A 23,459-nucleotide genomic window follows, 5' to 3' on the forward strand; every position below is an offset into this window, starting at 1 on the left:
AGGGAACAGATTTTCCCTGATGCATAACTGTGTGAAAAACAGTTTTCAAAGTTCTCTTTGCAACTCCACCTGCCCTCAGGTAGCTGGTTATTCACAAGTGATCTTCTGTTTCATGAATCATACATGGACTTTTGTACAATCCCAACTGAGCAAATCTTGAATTCCAACTCATTTGCAAGACTAAAGGCGTACTCTTCAAAAATCACATTGCTGCAAAAAAGTCCTCTCACACTGTACTCATCCTATCAGGGATTTCATTTTCTTTTACACACTCATTTACTTCTTTTTTCCCCTAACAGGGAAAATTTAAAACTGCCATATTTCTTTTCCATCAAGGTACAAATATATTCTGAAGCAAATTACAACAAAAAATAAATCTTCCATTTTATATAAGTAGCTCCATAATTATTTTACCCCTATGATTCAGAGAATGTTCAAATGTGGTATTTCATGGAATATGTTTGTTTAGTAGGCAAAGAACACAAAAAGAAATGCAGTTCAGACTCATTATGGAGAAATGGCTGTTGCTGATAGCTTATAAATGCTCTATTGCATTAATATTGTTAACTCCACAAATACACAACCCCTCAGCATGTCCTCCCCCTCTCCCTGCCAGTATGCAAGGCCACTTTACTATCCAGTGGCTTACACAGTCCTGCAAAAGTGAGATGACAGGCAGACAACAGGTACAGAAAGGGCATCATAAATGCAAGGTAGTGTCCAATAACAAAACTTTGTAGGTACATATAATCCTTCATTAGCATTTATACACTCTGTTTCCTAGTACAATCAATGAACACATGCTTTACAGGAGAACTATGCTTCAGATACCTTCTCTTGTTTATTAAAACTCTGGCTGTGTCCCTTTACCTAATATCTGTATGGAAAAATCTTCTCTGTTGCTATATATATATATATATATATACATATATTTCTAACCAAAAATATTTTATATTAGCATAGCTTTATTAAGGTCAGAAAATAAACCCAGATACATAAACCAAACACTCCAATTCTATGTGAAGTGCTCAGTGGTCATTTTTGCTGAACTGTTATTCTAAGCTTCTGAGTCAGAAATGCAGAGGAACGATGCTGATATGTTTAAAAAAATGACTGAATTTTTTCCTAAGTGCTAGACTCACAGAAAACAAATGCTTATGAATTAATTCCTCATTGGTGAGATTTTGCAATGTGGTTTGAAAGACACAGATGAAAACAATAAAAAATATAAGTCACACCATTTGCCTCATATACAATTACATCAAAATATGATACATCAGAATTCCTTTACATGGAAGTTCCCTAACAATGTGAGGATTTAGGATTACATAAATCACAACACTCTGTGCTATCATTACACAACAGAATAGACCTGCAAAGCTTATTATGCTGCATAACCAGATGGTAAACAACAGTTGTCGTTGCACTAAGAATTACATCTCTGTAATCAATAATAGGAAGGAGGAACAGTTGGACAACTTGTTTCCTATTATGTTCACTTAGGCAACGTCTAGATCAATAAAGAGCATTAAGCCTCATACCAACTGTAGACAATGCCTGCTCAACATGCCTATCATATGGCAGCAATGGGTCCAGCTGTACCTCAAAATAATTGTAAATGGATAATAATTCTAATCTAACATTAAAAAGAAGCAATGATTCAAACAGCAGAGAGGTGTAGGACTTCTCTACTATATGAGAAAAGACAGACCTATGATGCCAGTTTTGTACAAGTCAAAATCAGCTTATTTTGTTAACCCACTCCATAAGTACATTTCACTACAGCCTATCTGAAGGATGTGGCACATTTTATATGGATGAAAGAAAAAAAGCAACCAAGCATGATATCACTGGCTTACATATAGACTCAGTAATTGTGTGGGTGTAGTAAGCTGTTCGCAAAAATTGAAAACTAAACTTGTGTATCACTCTAGGCCAGTATGGCAATTAATTACAAGCAAATTTTTAGTTCATCCATTTTAAACTATCTAAACAAACAATAAAACAACCCATTTGGCTACGTTCGCATATTACTTAAAGATCTGTAATATAAATCTGAAAATTTTAGTAATCGTCTTAAGGCCTCTTAATTTTAGCTTTGTGATTTTAAAATTTTTCTTATATTCCATACATCCATAATGCACCAAATTAAAGCTTTCTCCCATCATGTTATTAATAAAGATACAAATTCCAGTTTATTCCTAGGCAGTCCTTTAATTTCAGTATGACAAAACATGGGACCATGAGCTCTTACCTATTCCAATAAAGACTGCTTTATAGCCATCTTCTTTCAGGGTATGGAGTGTCATTCCATCCACTGCGAGGCCTTTCCTAAAAATTATCTGAAACAATTAAAAATTGCTTGGTAAAAATTGCAATTACAATGAAGCAGCACATTCTGCATGGTAAACTAACAAAGGTTTTCAAAATTATGAATGACATAAGTTTTGATTTACACTTGCAATTGTTAATTCTAATTTAGACATGAAACAGTGTCCACAGTGCAGTAATGATGTTCATTTATTGAAAGAAATAACTCACAGCAATCAAAACACACCTTTAATCTACACTTGTTTCCGATCAATTGCTTTTTGCTTCCAGAAGCAAAAGCTGCATTTCTTTTTTTTTTCTGGAGCCATTCTCCACCACTAATCCTGCTCTGAGCAGCCACAGGCCAGGCTGAGCACCTAGAGGAGCTGTAAGTGTGAGATAGGGAATGGTGCTCACTGCGTGCTCAGGAAACCAAGGATGGCAGTGCCTGTGCAGAGGTCATGCAACTGGATATACACACACCGTTTGTTCATCACTCCTAACCCCAAGGCCCTTGAGCACAAAAAGTGTGTGTGATTCTCTTCTGATATTTCATACTTCTTGACGTAGGTATGTGTGTTTTTATCTCCACATCTTAGACTCTCTGAACCTGAATGTTTTCCCTCAGGTTTTTTATATCACATGTGATTTTACTTCACAAAATGCAGTGCTGTTGTGTAAGCTCTCTACTTTGTGATCTTAACAGTTTAGCCTTCAAGTCACTGTGTATCTTGTTTGTTATTCAATCTGCCTATATTTTATTTAGTATACTTTTCAGGTCGGTGGGGAAAAAAGGCAGAGGTAAAATACAATTTACACTACTTAAAACACTGACTTACTTTGTCTTTGGAGATTTAGTATAAATTTTATCAGAGGTGAAAAGTCATGTACTATTGCAATCCTTAAAACAATACAGACTCCATCCTCACTTGCAACAAAAGACGTTCCATAAACTGTCATTACATTTTTTTATCCTGTTGTGTACGTATGTTATGAAAACCTGATGAAGGAATTTAAATAGCAATACTATTTTATGTGAGGATTCATAATACTTCTAGGGCCTACCTCTGTAATCCTTATCCAGCTGACTAATTCTTACTAATTTCAGTGGAATTACTTGAATAAACAGCACTACTGGGCATTTACACAACACAGCACCTTCCACCACAGATTTGAAATGCTTTAAGTAAACACCAGAAAATATTTCCAGCTTACAGAGGCATAAAGCTAAGGTACTTATTTAACCAGCTTGCCAAAGGGCCAATTGCAAACCAGTGGCAGAGCTTTGAAACAAATTTACATTGAGATTCTCTGCTGTACTGCAGAACCACAGAGGACCTGCAGGTCAAGATGACATGGTGGCTCTATCAGTCCATTCTGGAGACCTTGTCATAACACACAGCCCTGGGAACTGAGGCTGGCAGAGGAGTCCCAGGAGTCTATGCCCAGCAGTTTTGTCTAAAGGTGTCTCAGTGCTCTGTTTAACACCATCCCTAACTAAACTGCCATTCTGTCAGTCTTTGCAAGGGTTGCAAAGGGAGCTTTAAAGTAGAAAAACAGATCTGTAGCACTTTAAACCTTATCTTGCATCTTACTAGCATTTTAAAAAACCCAGGCAGAACAATGCTCTCACTCAGGTCTTGTGACAACAGTCTACTTACTGCTTTTACAAAAACAATCAACATGAAAGAATTCAATCCAAGAATTTCTTGCTTCACGGAAGGTTTTAGTAATGTGTTAAACATAAAGTATCTCTCCTGGTACTCAAAAATTTGATCCAGTGGTACATTTGTAACTTCTATTAAAATGTGCAACAATTGTAAATACTATCTAAATCATCAGCTCAAGTCCTAAATTACAATAAATCACTGTTCCCATTATCTATAAACAACACACATTTATTTAACAGAATAATGCATAACTATTGCTTTCCAAGAAGTAATAGATTGTTATTGTTTATAACAGATGATCATGTTAACACTTTAATTTAATGCATTTTATTATAAAATTAACTTGGATGCAAGACTATAATGATAACCCATTAGAAAAAAAAACTCGGGGAGAAGGAACAAAAGAAGTATCAAATATGAATGGTTTAAGTAGTGCCAAACTTGCATGAAAAAAACTTGATTAAAAAAAATCAAATCATTCCAATAGCTACATTGAACCCCTAAAGCAATTTAGGAATTTGTTTCTTACAGACAATTAATCACATGCAGGCATTCCAGATGAGAACTATTGATTGCCCTTTTCCAAACTAGTGGCATTCAGACAGGAGACAGACAAATGCCCTGAGCAAGAGGAAGCATCTTCCTGCCTCTGTCTAGCATAGCTTTTAATCGTTCTTTACTAATGTGCATGACATTTTGCTGTTAATCTTTGGCAGAGTTCTTGTTCTTTTTTTTTTTGAGCTATACATAGGCAGGATATATTTTTCATTACCTTCACTCCAAGATCCTTCATAAGCTCGGCTTCAAAATTCACTACATCATATGGCAAACGGAACTGGGGGATTTCAGACGTACTAAAACAAAAAAAAATGCTTGTAACTATTAGGAAAATATTATTTTAACATTTATTATTATTTGCTAAAATACTTATAATATATCTTAGTTACTTCTGACATATGCGAACGGAAATGTGCTGAAGTGTGACTCTTGACTTTTTTTAATTTTTAGAGTGACAAAAAAGCATTATTCATCCAATGCTAAAAATATAGGCCAGAAAGGCAGTACCTTGAGGCCAACACTGCCCACTCTTGTAGGTGACTAATTAACATATGTTATGTTTGAATTCTAAAGGACTTCAGCTTCATTCCTTTTGTTCACCAGAATACATAACACTAAGCTTAGGATACCCATTTAAAAAAAGACCTCATGGCTACTGAAAGCAAAGTGACATAGCAATCTTTCATTAAGCTATCTAATACTAGAGTATCAAATTTCCCATGCAATTTTTTTAAAGTGGTACATATGCTATTTTGAGCTAGGCTATTTAAAACTGTACCTCCATTTCTACTTCATAAATTTTTAATTATTTTTCAGGATGGACAAACGCTTTATCAGCTGTTGATTTTGTGTCTGTTTTTTGACTTAATGTTTATTAACCGGCATTTTTTCCTCCTGGGGAAGATTAAGAATGACATCTTCAAGTTCCCAGAATCACAAAAGGGAAAAGCTGCAGTGCCAGTATAGAATCTCAGTTTATATCTACTGATACAGATCTAATATATATATGTGTGTATATATGTATATTTTTTCTTTTCTCTCTGGTGAAATTACATCTATATATGCCAGTTCTAAATTCCTACTGTAAAACATGTAAACATGTTGCAGAGAAACACAGTGAAGTTATGTTTTAGATACTTTTGTTCAATGAAGATAGAAACCTAAATATGCAGAAAAGTAAAGGCTTCTCCCCAGATACGTCTAAGCTTCAAACAGTCTAATCTGTTTTCAAATTAATGAATCTGTAATATCCATAACAAAGCAGAGGCACAAGAGATTCACTGCAGCTTATTTTACATATTGATATTGTCCACACATCTTTAGCATCTAACTTTGACAGGACAGAAGAGTTTTATTTCTTTTAAGTTGCATCAACTTTAATTACATTGATAAGAAACTGATGCTCTTCCTTATTTCTAATACTGCCCTTTTTACACTTGACCAGTGTGCAATGAGAAGTGTTGTAAATATCAAATATAATGAATGTGTCAATACAACTTGCACAGGTCATGCTAAATAAAGGTGTCTGAGGCAGAAACTAATGTATCAATATGATTCTGCAACAGAGATTCAATAAAGAAATCTAATCAAAAAGAGGAAAGTTCTATTTTCCAGGCCACCTATGATGTCTCCACAGCATGCTCCCAGAACACCACTGGCTGTGTTACATCACTGTCAGAATTTGTAAACACTTTTTTTTGCTCTTATTAAACACTTCATTTTATGCTGTGAGGTATACCCACATGCATGCACATTAACTATGAAAATAGGCTTTTTATGGAAGTCAACTATATATCAATAATTTTGATGCAATTTCTTTCAGCAGCAGCATATGGTCTCTGACTCTGCAATGGAGAGACTGAGGGGAAAAGGAAATGGGGCAGAGATGGAGGAGGGATGCAGTGGATGCAAAGTGTCCCACAAATTCACGTCAACCTCAAATTTGACCCAAGTCAGAGGTGCTTGGACAGGTGCTTGGTGTTTCTCAGAGACTTCAAATTACTGCTGCTCAAGGGACAACTCTTTGGCCTAGTGAGAGAAGTATTTTGGTACATTGTAAAGCAGTGGCACAGATAGGAGCAAAAGCAGTAAAGCTTGTTCATGGTCTCTAAGCAATCTCATGGTGTGCTCATGCCTACTCTACTATAAAGCATAAATTTTACACAATTGGTGAAACATAGGAAAACCTGCCCATAAATATGAAAAATCCAGACACAGAGAAGCACAGATTTATGTAATATTTAAATATCCCACCACAGGAATTGCAATCACTAGACACCTTTCTAGTGTCACAATATTATGAAAATCAGCTATGATGCAAGAAACATCCTAATTAAAAACAACTGGAAAAAACTTTGAAGGCAAAATCACTGCCATTTTAAACAGCTGATTCCAAATACAAAATTGATTTGGTCGTCTTAGCAATTTGCAATAGTTTATGAAGCCTTGAAAACATGCTCATCAATAATCTAAATTTGTTAAAAGACGTGCTGCAAAGACTTAGAAATGCAATAATGGATGACTGCTGCCACAGGCCAGCCCCCCTTCTGTTTCAAGATTAAAGTAAGGACAAAAGGAATTGATGCCCTTAAACCACACATGAGCATTTCTACAGTGAATGGAAGTCAAATATGACCTTGATTAATACATGTTAAGCCTCAAAAGAAAGAAATACATTTAAAAATACACTCCTCAACCATTAGGATCTTAAGAGAACAGGCAAAACTCCGTGTAAGGCTTTTTGCATTAGGAGAAACAACAAGCAACACATTATTTTAAATTCAAGTTAAACCATGAAGAACTTAAGATCACACTGCTTCAAATATAAAAGCATGTACTAAGCAACTGTAGCATTGTACTACAGCACTGAGGCAGCTGCAGGAAGTCCTGCACTGTATTGCCAAGTCCAGCCTGAGTCCAACCTGTCACCAAAAAGAGCCTTTTTGTTAAAAACCTCTTATTAATTTTGACTACTTTACAGCAACAAAACTGATTTTAATCTGGTATTTATGATAACATGTGCTACTGAACAGGTAAATAGGTATTTCACATACTAAATTTGCAATCCTCTATGGTAACTAGTTCAAGTGAAACAGCTTCACAGTTAAATGCCTATGGATTAACATTTTGGTAATTAGGTAGAATAATTCTGAACCTCACTGGGAAAAACACAAGTAATCGGTTCAACTTCTCCAGAACTGATTCTCTTTCTTGCAGAGCACTGAACAAGTATTTGACATTATGGATCAATTTCATTAACCGTGTCAACTCTATTGATCTCAGTGATGCTGCATTAAGAAATGTAAGTGCATCATCCTTCTTTCTCTGTTTCATTACATTTTTTATTTTTTAAACACATTGTGTGAGCGCATTTTGTACTCTTGCACACCTTACATTGTATAATTTAATTTTGATTTTGAATGGCTTGGTATCCACTAGTCAGTGTCCGAATTATCTCATACACAGGGATTCCAACAAACCTACTAGATTTGATCACAGCCATTACTGCAGTGGTAAAAATTAATTTTCTAGTGTAGAGGACTGACAACATGCAAATACTAGCCAAGGGTTTACCACAGAGGAAAATAGTAAACGTACCTTCCTTTATGTATTTGTAACTTTTCAAAGGTTGAATTGCAGGGGGTTTATTTCACCCATATGGTAGGGCCTGCTAAAGCAGATCCACTGATGGCTGATTGCCACTGTCACCTTTATTTACACAAGGTAGTCCAGGAAAGCATGCTAAAACAAAAACTCCATGAAATTACTATCTAAAGCATTTTAAGCATTCTTTCACTAGGGCTACAAGGACTTAATCTTGTTTTAAGGATAAGGGAAAATGGTTCCTGACACGATTTTCTAATATGTTAATTTGATCATAACAATTGCACCCTAGAATTTAACAGGTCATGTGAAGAGAATATAGGAGATAGCCACTAGATTTTCAGTTAAAGCTTGCCTGTAACTGTACCTCTTTTAACATGAATGATCAATTATTTAATTAAAAGGTGACTTTTACAGATCTGAAATCTTCTGTTCTCTTCCTATGCTAAAAGTCAAGCGATCATATATAAACTATGTATGTACAACAGTTTTTGCTATGCTTTCTACAATAATTGCAAACAGTGCTTTGTTATCATTGTTTTATTACCTTAAGCCCCCAAGGTACTCCTGCTTTTCAAATATGGTGATGTTTGAATAGCCCAGTCGAGCCAAAAAGGAAGCACAACTTAAACTTGCAGGTCCTGCACCAATAAGAGCTATCTTCACCTGATATGCTTCAGGCATATCTTCTAGAGGAGGCAAGGAAGGGTTTCTGATTTGAGGAATATTCATGGATTTGAAAACCTGAAAAGCAACACAATCAACAGGTTAAACACATTCCCTCTCTAAACTTTATTATGACTGACATGCTGGAAGCTTCTGCTAGTGCTGTCACATAGCTGGTATATTATAGCAAACTCACAACATTATAGAGGTTTCCAAATAACATGATCTGTGCATTTGTGAGGGATGTTGTATTTAATAGAGTTTGGTCCTTCTATGGCTCTTTTTGTTTTAAAACCTCTGAAGTCAGGTTCTTCACTACTGTAAATTTTACAGAGAAGACAGATCCAGACTACCAGTGACAGAATAGGAATGCGAAGTCAGCCAGATGGTAGAGAACCTCTGCAATGCCAAAAAATTTCCCTGCAACCAAATTATTCTTACTAGTAGAAAAATACCTCTGCAAGTAATGCAAAGGATTATAGTGCCAGTCAAGAGGCTTTGCTTCTTCAAGAGACAACCTGCATCATCCTGGAAAAATCACTTATAGCTTGAATTTTAGAGGTGGTAGGTAACAAACTTTAGGTCTGCTTGAAATGCTTTTTAGTAACTACACTTAGTCTTCAGTGCTATATTTTCATTGTTAACCTATGCTTTAGATTCTTCCTCTTAGATATTTTTATAGGACTTTATTTCAGTTTCTTACCTATCTTATTTAATTTGTTATCCACTTTTTAATTGGGTTTCCAAAAACTGTAGACACATCTGAAAGTTAGACTGTTGTCCCTATGCCCCAATGACTCATTCACCTGCATAATGGTGATGATCTGCTCCAATCTGTCCTGACTATTAAAAATACTTAGCAACAATCTCTGCCCACTGTTGTGTATTTCTATAGAACCCAATGCAATGGGCTGCTAACCTGGTGTAATGTCACACAATTTTTCAGATTTGCATTAAATTAGTTCTATACTCAGATATACAGGGAAGAGGTGAAGGCAGAAATATTCTTCTATTGCCCAAGCAAGATTTCAGTCTCCTCTGCATTTAGAGAAATTGCAGAGAAAGGAAGTGAGTCTCTGTGTTGTACAATCTACAAAAGGAAAAAGAACAGACATACAGCCTTAGAGGCTACTAAACATTAGAAGCATGGAATAGCACAGGTACATCTTCTTTTTACTTTAGGGGGAAGTATGTTTAACCCAAGCAGTATATATCTGTAGCAGACATAATAATTCAAGAGTACATTGCATGGGGATTTCTCAGTCATATCAAAAATACCATCAATGCAGAATCTCAAAAACTACCAGGAGACCACACTGCTCCCCACCTATTTCAATGCAGAGCTGTGTTCCCTAATAACTACCTAGTCCTCTAAAATATATACACTGACATTTGTCTTAATAAATAGTATATTTAAACTATTTAGAAGCTTAGCAACAGATTTTACTTTCCTTAGAACTCAAGAAGCAAAGGGTTTTCAAGTTAAACTCCGGCAATTCCACTCATGATTAGAATTTTTCATTTATATTTTGAATCAATGTTCATTTTCTTCATATGCACTTGAGCACTCATGCTAGGTAAACCAATGATTAGTTCCTTCCCACTCTAAAATTTGTGTCAAACTCCCCCAGTCTTTGTAAATTGACACAGTGGTTTAACAAACTGCATGAAGCAAGAGACAGAGAATTGTTTTAAAGAAAGAAACATTTAAACCTGACAATTCATACAATATGGGAAAGTTTAATGTGGTTATTAATGGATTTCACAGGCTGAAAAGCTCATATTGTACTGTGAAACTAGATTATGATAACCCAAATGCAATGATATTTCTAAAATGTCTGCTTTGCTATATTCATAAGAAATTGCTTGAATTGTAGCAAATTTTCACTAGTCTCATATAGTTGTTTAAAAAGGGTATTCTGTAACAAAAATTATATAAATTGCATATTTAATATGCATATTGAACACTCTGAATATGCATATGCTTAACAAATTTACTACTAAATTTACTTTATCGTTAACATAACTATTTTTATATGTATTATTGAATAGTCATACCTATCTAATAAATGTTACACTGAAGTTCCACACTACTGTAGTGCAGTGTTAAGCTTCAGAAACCAAGCACTCATGCAGAAAATCCTAGGAGTTCAGGCTGAATGGTCAACTTTAATTCTGCCTATTTGCAAACAGGGTAAAACTGCCTTTATGCAGCTCAGCCAGCTTGTGTGGCAGTATCTTGCCATCTGGAATTCAGTGGCAGTTTTGCATATTAAGGCTGGCAGGGTAACTGTGTGAAAATAGCAAACTGCTTTAATGCATTTCAAAGGATTTTTACTCACCTCATGGTGAAGTTTCCCTATACTGCAAGTCACTCAATTAAATATCACTGGATTCCTCTGTATAAATCCTTTGGTGGCCATAGATGAGTAACTGGCAAGCAAGTGTTCAGTGGCACATTACATTCAACTGTCCTTTCTGCTTCTAATCTCTTCAGACTATGTTCAGGATGTAGGTAAAATTTAATAGTATTACCCTTCTCTCCACTTTTCCTTCAAAAACATGATTTCTTTCTTGCTTGCTTGGTGTTTGGATGGAGATTTTCCTTTGTTTTGCAGGGCTTTTTAACCAAGACCCATTCAGGAAAATGAGACCAAATGATGAATTTTGAAGCAGAGTCTCTCAGTAAAAAGCCTCAGTCATCATCCTCATGTCTGCCTTTCTTTCTGGGTCTCTCATACACACATTAATAATAGACAATAATAACACTAGGCATTTATTCTTAAACTTTTTATCAAATATGACACAATTATCATTACTTCACTGTCTAGGGCCTATTCAAATTAAGTCCACATTGATTCTGTCCACTTCTTATGCCTCATGTCCATTAGAGCCCTCCAAGAGGATATCCCAGTTTATAAAACATGGAGATTTAGTCCACAAGTGAGTTCCAATTTGACCAAACCAAACCAGGCAATCTATTCTGCTAAGTTCCAACAACTGAAAAAAATTCTCTCTTGATTCACATATCTGTAACATATTATAGTTCTCCTATTTGCATCACTTCACTGTGTAAAGGTGTGAATGAACTCGCTCAATACTCTATGGTTTTTTGTAGTACGAAATCCAACAGTTTGTTGTGTACTCTACTGTAAATAAAGCATCCTTTCACTGCAAAAGGGTCGTGTTCCAAAACATTCAACAAGGAGCAAAATTCCAAAATATATAAAAATATTGCATAACATGAGTTTACACTCAGGTTCCACAACATGCCCCACTTGAGCCAACTACAGTGGTTTCAATTGTTGAGCGACTGATTCCAGTTTAAATTTCCTGGAAAGTCTCAGCCAAATCATTTTAGCTGCTTTTGAGAATGCAGATAGGGAAAAGCTTATTGTTAGCCCCATGTAATAAAATTCTGGTTCTTTTCTTCACTACACCACTCTTGTATTAGAATGTTTTGATGAAAAGATGTGACATTCTGCAAAGAGTAGCAGGTGACTCAGAGAAATGTATTTTGCTAATCAGATGAAAATAATTTTAAGGCAAAGTAAGCATGACTTAAATGACTCCAAAACATTTTAAACCATTAAAACAGGCTAGAACTAACATTCAGAATTTTTACCTCAAATTTTATACAATTTAAAGTAAATAAAATACCTAATTTCAATCAGTGCGGCACTTAGAGCTACGGCTTAGTTGACAAGGTGTTGTTTGGTCAAAGGTTGGACTTGATGATCTCTAAGATCTCTTCCAACCTTAATGATTCCATGGTCCCTGTCAGTGTTCAAGGCCAGGTTGGAGGGGTCTTTGAGCAACCTGGTCTAGTGGAAGGGGTCCTTGCCCAAGGCAGGGGAGTTGGAACTAGATAATCTTTAAGCTCCTTTCCAACACAAGCCATTCTTCTATTCCATGACCACCTAAAATTATTTTTGGACTATGACAATGTATAACAAAATAGTAAATAGATTGAAAGATCAATCTCAGTGTTAAAGTGTGAAAAACTTTTGTCTAATCCTACAAAATGAGACTATCAAAACATACTTTGTATATCCAAGATATACAGAGAAGGATGCACTTCAGAAGGACAAACAGAAGGACAATTTAACCTTTTAGTAATATATGTTTTGACTTGATAACTAAATTTTCTATATTCTTCAAATATAATGCTTGGTTCCATGCTTAAAGGGCTCTAGAAATAAGTTTATCAGTAAGGTTTACAGTTAAACATCCTTCACTAAGGCAGTGAGATACCGCTTACTGACATGGACATTAGAATCTAGCTGGGATTAATTTTAGAGGGAAATGTATCAGTATACACTGAATTGTTATCACATTTTACTAGTGCACAGACAGCAGAATACAGGCAATGAAATCAGGAACATTTAGGAACTGGTTTTACTAGTTTCACACTTCCCCACTGGTTTCCATGGATATTTATCTGTAGGCTGGTTTACATTAATATGGGGCACTTGAATATTTAAAGAAGAAAATCATATTTTGCACATATTTTAATGCAAAATAAAGCAAATTGCATGCACAGTAACCTTCTTGAAGTTGTCAAATTACATGATCACCCAATTAATTCCATTTAATTGCAGCGGATAGCATAGGATGTTACATGAAGTGGTTTTTCCACAGACGTGCTAGTTATGAAACGTTCATGATCTTCCCTCCACAATTTAAGAGTTAAAGTTGCAATATTTCAAATTTTTATGGAAATAGGTGAGTGCTTACAAAACTAGGCCCCAAAACATCTTATTAAAGACTTTTTAAACCTCCATTATTCTAGTCCTAAGATATCCCATGGATTTAGGACATTGCAGAATCCAAATCTCAACATTTCATGAATCCTATTACTAAATGGACTCAGCAACATTCACGCAAATGCCTTAAAAACCAAAAAAATGCTTAACATCTGCAAAAAAAGCTTTAGGGAAGTTTATGTAACTTGCCAAAATATCAGAAAATCTTTCAGCAATGGCCAGAGAAATCAGAAGTCCTCAGATTCATCCCCTGAACTATTGTGGAAAGCGACACCATTCCCTTCAGACAAGCCTGAAATTTTATTATTATCATGGATTTCAACATGACTTAAAAGATATAATTACCTAAAGAGGTATTAAAATTAAAGGTGACAAATAAAGGGCTTTTTCTATTTGTCCTGTTGTCTTAGCTCCCCAGAACAATCCTCCTCTTGCAGGTGCAGCTCATACATCCATGCCCATGATGATGCCCAGCCTGGCATCTCAAGGCCATCCTACTACAGGAGTAGCAGCCCCGTAAGAGCCGCCTTCTCCTCACAGCTGCACTACAGACTGATCAGAGCTGTCAATTTGCAGCTCAAAGAGGAACCCAAGCCCAAAGGCACAGTGTACCACTCCATGGCAATCCCTCAGGCAAGACATTTCTTCCTTGACTGTGGTGGGCTGAGGGAGAAGGGAGGTTCAGCACTCAGGTCCCTCACCAGAACACTCCTTCCAGTACAGGTACCCTGCTGAGCTGTCCCTAGGTGAGCAGCAGGCCAGCTCATACAATCCCTCTTTTTCAGAAAAACACATATCAAATTTCCTTTTCCAATTTCTTTCTGCTGCAGCAGCAGTCAGACTGTATCTGCAAAGAGGAACAAATCACCAGAACTGTAACTGGCACAAGAGCCACAGTACTAAATGATCTAGTGTTTATATCTAGCATGCAGAGATGAAAATACTACATTTTCTATTTAGCTGGTGCTGCACCATTCAGAATGATTAAACAGAAACAGAAAAGAACCTTTATATTCAACAAAGTCTATGCAAAACCATAATAATTTGAGGGTTTCTTACTAATACAACAGCAGATAAGGTAATAGACCTCACTTCTTTTCACTACAAGCTTGCAAACTTGTACTTGAGTAACCAGTGATTTTAGTTCACTTTGGGACTGACAGCCATATACCTCATGCTTATATGTATTGTCACTGCAATCTCAGTATATTTTCACTGAAGTTGTGTTCAAAAAATGGATGTTGCCTGATTCTGGAGTACTTGGGCAAAGGAGACAGATAAAGGCATTAATATAATTTTGACCTGTGCAAGTAGCAGGTGCAACCTGAGCTTGACACTCGTCATTTATAATAGTGAGATTTACTCCATGTTATTCTCTAGATGCAACAGTTACCATGGTAACTGCATCCCAGTACACACATTCTACATCACAAATACAAACGGACATTTCCCTTTTTCCACTTAAACATTTAATTGCCAAAAAAACACATTTTCTAAGGCTGGATTACAATTCACTTTGAGAATGAGCCAAACATAGTTACAAAACTATGAAAGGGCAGAAGGGAAATGCAGGCGGCATAAGGTGCCATTTTTTTTTTACTGTTCTACCGTATGCAAGACAAATATTTTACAATTAGGAAGCTTTATCTGCAGTATGAACAGATGATCAGTCATTGTTCAGAAGCACAAACGGGCACATCATACCCATATATATTTTATCTATTATCTCAGCTAGCAGTTGTGCCCTTTTATTATTGCTCACTCTCATAATGCATCAAGTGTATGATCCTCAGACTAATTCAGAGGGAAAAAAAAGCCTAAAACTGGCTTCATGCACAATGGAGTTTTCAGTAAATAAGCCCCTGTGGGACAAATATTACACCATGCATGAGAATCACCATGCAGCTCTCATTAAGACTAACACATGTTGCATGCCTAAATTACACAATTTGCTAAGTTACTTGTACAGGTAGAGCTGTGAACACACTATCTGGGCCAATTCTTGTATGAACAGTAGCACCTTACAATTTTCTTCAATATTATAAGCTGTATTTTTATAATGATTTTTACTTGGAAGCACTCATACCATTATATTTTTTCAACTACACCTATTTTCACAGAAAAATTTAACTGAAAAGTAAAAAAGTACTAATTGCAAAAGTGTCTGCCTATTATTACTAATTAAGAGTGCTACAATACATACAAATTCTGTGTTAAACAGAAGTAAACCTGAAGGTTATTAACAACAATTTTTTTTCTTTTACATTTTTTATATATTAAATGTATAAAAACATAGATACTATGAAAATACTAAAGATAGTAACATTTTTTTGAAACATTCTTTTTGTTGGACTGCCATATAGAACTATGTAACAGTTTTATTCTGTTAGGGCTCCTGGAACTAACATAATTTTAAACAAACTTGAAACATTGAAAACTATTCATTCTCTGCAGTTTTCGTATCAATCATAATGCTAGCACTGGGGTTTTTTTAATAGATTTCTGAAGATTTTTGAAGAAAAATGGTAGATATTTAGCATTATCTACCAAGTCATAATTCCTCCCTATTAATCATAGAATAAGAGCTAAAAGAAGACACAAATCAAATTATAACAGATATTATTTTCATTTGGTTCCTAAACAGTAATATTTCACAATTGTATTTATGATCTACCTTCCAACTGTCTAATCTTTTTTGTTTGGTCGGTTGGTTTTGGGTTTCTATCTTTGGTTTTGTGGGGGCTTAAGGAAAGAAGTAGTCTTCTGCTTTGCAACAAATACTAGCCTTCTACATATATAGAATAAAGGCCTCTAGAAGAAAAGCTAATAATAGTGTTTCTCGACTGATAAAGCCCAGCTATACAACATACACACAGAACTAACACAGATCAGTGTCTCTAGTCTCATCCTGTAAATGAGAACTTGGAACACACTTGTGCGTTCAAATCTCAAGAAAAATGAAGTGGATAACTATTTAAATGACAGAGAGGAGAGGAGAGGAGAGAAGATTCAGCACCAGCTAGCAGAAAAGTTTATCAGGCACTCCAGAAGATTTACAAGTCTCCTGGAGAGAAGAAAAGAGGGATACAGACAGATAAAAGGAGAACAGCAGCAGCAGGTAGTATTATTTGCTCATCAAATCATGACCCACAGCATTGAGAAGAGAGCATGAAGTCTATGCTTGACACTAGAGGAAAATACTGGTCTTTGAGACATCATTTGTTACTTCCAGATTGATTTGCATTTCTCTTTTGGTCTGTTCTACAAAGTTGGTTTTTTCCCAGGCTTTGCAAAGTTGACTGGAACTTCATTGTATGTTTGTAAATAAGATCAGCCAAATGGCCCATGATACAGAATAGGGACACGCACATTAGTTAAGGACTGTATAGAAATGTACAATCCTAACACATGAATATGCTGGTTTTAATATAGCCATAACTCCTTCACTTTTACAGAGGCCAAAATAATCATTTTTACAAAATTTTACTTCAGGTAGATCAGATGAGGTACCATCTGAGACCTTGAGTGAGGTAAAAATTCTCCACGCCCTCAAAAGAAATTAACAAACGAGTAGTTGCCTCTTTCTTCAGACAGAAATTGGAGCATTAAAACTACATAATCCCAAGCAATGCACAAGAAGCTCAACAGAAACCCATGCAAAGAATTTCTAATGTGAAGCAGCAAGTAACAACCTTTGCTTCAAGTAGCCAAAACATGCACCTACCTTTATGAACTAGTAAATTTACACATACGCACTGTGAATCTTACCTATATAAATAAATACACATGGACATGTATTTTAGGTCAACCTCAAACTATGTATTTACTTCGGTTTGGAAAATAAATAAAGTAAATACATTAAAAAGAAAAAATCATCTGAAGTTTATCCTTTGTCTCAAAGCCAGCACAAGCACACATTAATTCTGCCATAGAATCCACCTATGCCCAGAACAGTTCTATATCTCCTTAATATGCATTTACAGATACAGCTGCACTTGATCTTTTCCCTTATGCAGCCTACAATCTACAATGGAGCAACATCCACACTGTCACCTAAAATAAATTTTTCATTATAAAAGAAATTGTCTCAACTACCAGTATGTCTAAAGAATCATCTTGTTCACAAATAATGTTTCTTATGTTCCTACAATGTACTGCATTATGAAAGCATTTCTAAGCATTTGAGTGTGTGGTAAGAAACAGAATAATTATTCCAGCTTTCTATACTTTAATTTTATTAGTATCAACTTTTCTTGAAAAAAATCATTAACAAAGGTAACCACAGGCAATACTCAATAGTACATACAAAGAATTTAAGACATTCGCAAGTCCTACCTCAGTAGCAAACTGCTGCAATCCACCAATATTAATTGGTCCTTCCTCAGTGGCATACAAATTGCAGCCACCAACACAGAGATCTGATGTTGGACACACCATTCCACATGTCAGGCCAAGTGGATTGTCAGAAAGAATCATTTTGGCAGCTCCATAGTAGTTCTGAAGGAAAAAGAGAAAGGAAGAAGAAATAAAAACGACAGTCACATACCAACGAAGCAAAAATTCAAACCTTCAAGAGAGAATTTTGTAACAAAATAATATATAAGCATATGTATTAAATAACACTGACCTTACTGAAATGTACTACCATGTTATGCAAAATCCCATCAAAGACGCTGAAAAGAAAGTCAGCAAAAACCGTGGATTATGAAAGGTAAACTTTTGCTTTTTATCTTGCAAAATGGTTAAAAGCATCTTCAGTCTGAGGGGATCGTAGGATTTTTAGTAGCTTAACAAATCTACCTTCAAAAACTACAATTGCTGCATTATGTACTTGAAAATATTCTCTCCGTTTCTGGGTCAATTGGGCAGTAGCTGAGTTGCAATCCTTGTTACAGGATGACCAGAAAGTGCTGGTTATATTACCAGTTCTTTACAGCTCGGGAATGAAAATCTTATTTTACACATCTGTGCACACCATCTCTGTTGATATTCCTGTCCTTCACACCAGACCAGTAGTGCCAATTTTCCCAGACACATGATGAGAAGACTTTCCATGTAGCCACCTGCAGATATGGCAGTATGGAATTCTTTTTGATCTTTTTTTTTTTTTCACAACACATACTGATCAGGGCAAACACTTACTCTCCTGTTTCCTTAAATCCTAAACCAGGGAACTAATTAAAGATGTTACCTACAATTCACAACTTCAAAGATTCTCAATATTCAGTGGACTTCTTCAGAAAAGGAATAGTCACCAGCTATATGAGAACTAGCAAGGATTCTTTCCATACTAAAACTCTAAGGAATGGACTTTAGCAAGTTCCCAGTGTCTGATGCCATGAGTAAACAACTTCTGCTGTTTTTTTCATCTAGACAATTGTCTTAAGAAGAAGAATCAGAGGAAATGCCAGGAGTGACCTGAAGTGTCATTTAAAGAGAGAGAACTACTGTTGGCAGTTCTGCACCTACGTTAATGAAATCATATTGTATACTTTGCCACATAGAGTTAAGAATCCACTCAGGAATCAAAAGATGTCAGTGTCAAGATCTGACAATTTAACCAACAATGGGTAACAAGAATTTGGTTTGGGAAGTTCAAATTCACTACAGGCATATTATTAGACTGAGCATGCAATTGTCTGAAGTTAAACCAGATCATACAGACACAAACAGAAATTTCCAAGAATATGCCAATATTCAAGAAATGTATTTGTAAACATAACTGAACTCCTTGCTTATAGCTGCTGGTCTACTAAGGCAGACCACGAGCCTATCTCATTCATCTGGAAACACAAACCAGCTGCCTAGACAGTACCAAACCCCACTGAAATTCTAATCCTGGCTGAACAGGCAACCCCTTTATACAACTGTTCTGAAGAACCTTCAGCCATTTCCCCTGTGGTGACTAGTAAGACATTTTATTAGCCCTAATTCTCATTTATTCCACTGTAAAGGAATATTAGTTAAAATGGAATTGTACGTATTAGCAAACAGTTTTGCTCTTCCAGATTATTATACTGTTTTGATATCAGAGATTATTAGGGATTCTTAAAAAAACCTGTGAAGAAGAAAAAACCTGCAAGCTCAATTTGGCAGGAAATTAAAGAAGTCCAGTTATATTGGAGATGTCACTGACACAAATTTGCAGACAGCAGAGGTGAAAATCAATGCAGGAAACCCACATTTTTCCCAAGCAGCAACGAGACCAGCCTAGTTACCCTGCAGCATCTTAAGTGGCACTAGATGCCTGTTCCTCAGGCAATTACATCTAGCCATTCCTTTCTTCTACTCTAAAGGAATAATTACAAATTACTGCTGGTTATTTTTCTCACTAACTCAAAGACAAAATGGTTTTTAATGAACTTTTGTTCTCTTTTATGTTTCACACATATTAGACTTACAGTTTTCCTTCCTGTGTTGTCCAGTATCATTACATTTATTATCTTCAACTCTGGTTCAATGGAAACAAAGCGCATTTCTATTTAAGCAACTTCATTAAGGACTGTCTACATTTTTCAGCTTTGCAATTAAAATCTATATACAGACCTAGTTATTACGCCTAAAAAGCAAAGCTGTTAAATATTCCTCTTTTAAAATTAATTTTCTTGCATATATAAAGTATATTCTCACACTTAAACTGCGCCAATGCAACGTCAACACAGCTGGCACATGTTACTTCTTTTGAAAGCTCAAAGCAAACTTTGAGCACAGCTATGCTACAGAAAGACAGGGCACAATTGACTTCAGAGAGAAAGGCCCAGGGTCAGTAGGGCTATAGGACCAAGACCACAGTTTGTTAAGGTGATATCTAAGGAAATCTGTATCAGAACACCATACCAGAGTTTGGTAAGAAGGAAGCTGGAACTGAAGACTCAATAGGGGTAAGGCCAGCTACTGCTGAACTCTTACTTTGAGAGAAACATGATTGAGTATATGAAGATAGAGACATGATTTGGAAAGTTTTGAGATATTGGTGTCATGACCATGAGTTCCTGCAGCTGGCACTAGTAGTGGTAGCATCTGAGAAAAAAAAAAGAGCTGCATTCTCTTCAAATAAGAATATCAAAAACTACATAGTACACATCACCATGTTAAATATTAAGACCTTAAATAAATTGTATCAACTGGTATATATCTTCTAGTCTTAGCACCTAAAATAATTTTAATGATAAATTAAAAGACAGTCACATTTGAGAACAGCAGGGCAAGGCTTCTGCACTGCTTCAACTAGTGTGTTCCAACCGTGCTAATGTGGGCACCTCTAGAGATGAAATGGAAGCACAGGTTCGGACTGGACTTGGTTTCATGGTCTGCCAAAACATAACTACTCTGTGCTAATTTTACCATAGGTAAACTTAAAACATTCTCTCAGAAGAGCCACAGTTCCCTTATTCTCCTTCTACCTTCCTGGAGATCAGTGCAAGCACTGTTCCCATTGCCACTGCTCCTGCTCACTCCCAGTGAAAGGATATTGCCATGTGCTGCTACCACAACTGTGCAGTGCCTCGAGAGCAAGTCCACCTGCAAAGCTCCTGCCTGCCAGGGCACAGTGCAGTGTGGCGTCTGGGCTCCGAGCTGGGCTGCATGTGCCTGAGTTGCTTCATCTTTTTGTCATTCTATTCTATTCTATTCTATTCTATTCTATTCTATTCTATTCTATTCTATTCTATTCTATTCTATTCTATATAATTTATCCTATCTTTACTGGGCAATTATCTAACATACCAAAAAATTAGAAAAATGTTTTACAATACTTGACAAACACTGACAGATAAATTCAGTAAGTCTAGTAAGTTACACTGAGTGGTGTTATGCAAACTGTGTTACAAAACTACAAAGCATGGTAGTACAATAATAAATGAGAGTTTTTAGAATGTGTATATGATCTTAAATGTTTAATTACACAAACATATTTTGCTTATGCAGCTTTATCCTTTTTAAGCTAGAAGCATGTTTTAATGATCATTACATTTATCAGTGACACTAGAAGTAAAATATTCATAGTATATTCACGTTTTTAAAAAATATTGATCACTTCATTTTACAAAACTAGTGTGTAGTAAGCTGCATATAAAACAGACATGCAGAGATGCAGACCTGGCAGGCTGGTAACTACGCACATGTTGTACATGAGAAAGGATCATAATTAAAGGGAGGCTGGCTTCATTAAAATGACACAGTTACTTCAGTGCCTAGAATAATGCAAGCTACCTTAACAGTTTGGAGTAATTTATGTAGGTGTTTAAATAATAAGTTGACTCAGTTGGCCAGTTTCTTACAGACGTCACAGAGGAAGCAAGTCTAAAACTAGAATTCTGAATTTTTTAATGAGATAAATGTCTGCTCCTGCCTTTGTTCACAGAATCTTTTTTCCGGTGCATTTCCATGGAAATAAATTAATCTAACTGGATAAGATGTTTTGTGGTTTCCTACAACAAAATGTCAATAAATACTACATTGCTAACATAGGGAACAAAAAGAAGCCTTAAACAGATATCAATAATCAGAGGAAAACAGGCAGAAGAGGATCTCCACATGTATCATTTGGAGGCATTACATAATTTGCATGCAAATTAGACTGTGTTTTACTTGAAAAAAAATCTATTAAAACACATAGGATCAATACTGAGAGACCAGAAGAAATTATATTTACTATCAGGAAATGCTTATAGCATCCTTTCTTTCAATTCAATTCAAGAGCTTTTCAAATAAATTCACTATGCATCAGGATGTTTTGATATTGCAGTTTTGTAAAAAAAACCATGAAGAATATGCATTATTATGCTTTATGTAATAAAAATTAATACACTGACTTTATCAGAATTTGGAGACAGTGTGAATGCTTTAAAAGGAAAGAAGAAAACAGTCATAAATTCTTTTTCATCTGGATTTAAGTTTAAAAAAGGGAGACATAGCAAAATACATGGAAAAATATCACCACCTCCTATTCTAGTTCATGTTCTGTGATGGCTTCAAAATTTACTCAAGATGTATTGGATTAAAACATTTCCACAGACCGAAGAGTCACTTTCTAAAGTACGTTGTTATATAAGGAGCATTTTTCACACTGACACACACCAGTTCAAATATAACAAGAAACGCCCTCAGTCTGTCAGCCCCCCCAAATATCTTCCGAAGAAGAATGAACAAAACATAACAGCAACTTATCAAATCATACATATTCTATATTATAATGCTGATGATTTTTAATCAATCCAGAAATCTTTCACATCATTTGACTTGTGTCATCATAACAGGACTGTAATTTCACACAGTGTCACTATCTTTTTATGAAAAAGAACGGAAGAAATATCTTGTACTGTCATTTTGTCCTTTGTAGTCTAGAATGTGAGAGATTCCTTAATTGACATAGTGTCATCGCAAAAGTCTATTCTACATAATTACACTAGGGCGACTGAAACCAGCTGTCAGCCATTCCATTACACTAAGTACAAACAGACATCTCAAGAAAAGTCACTGTTTCATGTGCATCAAATTTAACATCATTCCTAATGTTTCTTTTAAATTATTTTTTTCCTTACTATTTTATTTAGTGACCTGAAATATACTACGATTAACAGAGAAAGCTGAATAAAACAGTACTTTTGAAAAACCTGGCCTCAAAGAAGTACTTAAAGATTAATTTTGATTAATATCTGTATATAATTATTACCAGTCACCTAGCAGCTTTCTGCCGTCCACAATCCTTCATTGTATTAACAGTACCCCACCTACAGTATTTTACATATGAACTGTGACTCGTCATTTTCTACAGTCTTTGCAATGGCATATAGATGTCTTTTGTTAATTTAGTCAGAGTTCCTCTGGCACAGAAAAACCCCATCATTCTATTTTTCTCACCTGTCATAATCCTATGTCTCTCAAC

The 23,459-nt window shown here is 35.6% G+C and overlaps 1 protein-coding gene across 1 annotated transcript in view; it reads right to left on the reverse strand.

The window, feature by feature from the left end:
- The window catches only part of DPYD (dihydropyrimidine dehydrogenase), a 311,278-nt gene that overhangs the window by 215,066 nt on the left and 72,753 nt on the right, over positions 1-23,459 (reverse strand). Inside the window, exons 4-7 of the mRNA XM_031057867.1 lie at positions 17,909-18,070; positions 8,689-8,885; positions 4,753-4,834; positions 2,255-2,342 (exon numbers count right to left, since the gene is read on the reverse strand). Coding sequence (XP_030913727.1) covers positions 2,255-2,342; positions 4,753-4,834; positions 8,689-8,885; positions 17,909-18,070 — 529 coding nt within the window. The remainder of the gene's footprint in view (positions 1-2,254; positions 2,343-4,752; positions 4,835-8,688; positions 8,886-17,908; positions 18,071-23,459) is intronic.

This window comes from Geospiza fortis, unplaced genomic scaffold, assembly GCF_000277835.1.
Source record: "Geospiza fortis unplaced genomic scaffold, GeoFor_1.0 scaffold403, whole genome shotgun sequence".
Taxonomy (NCBI): Eukaryota; Metazoa; Chordata; class Aves; order Passeriformes; family Thraupidae; genus Geospiza; species Geospiza fortis.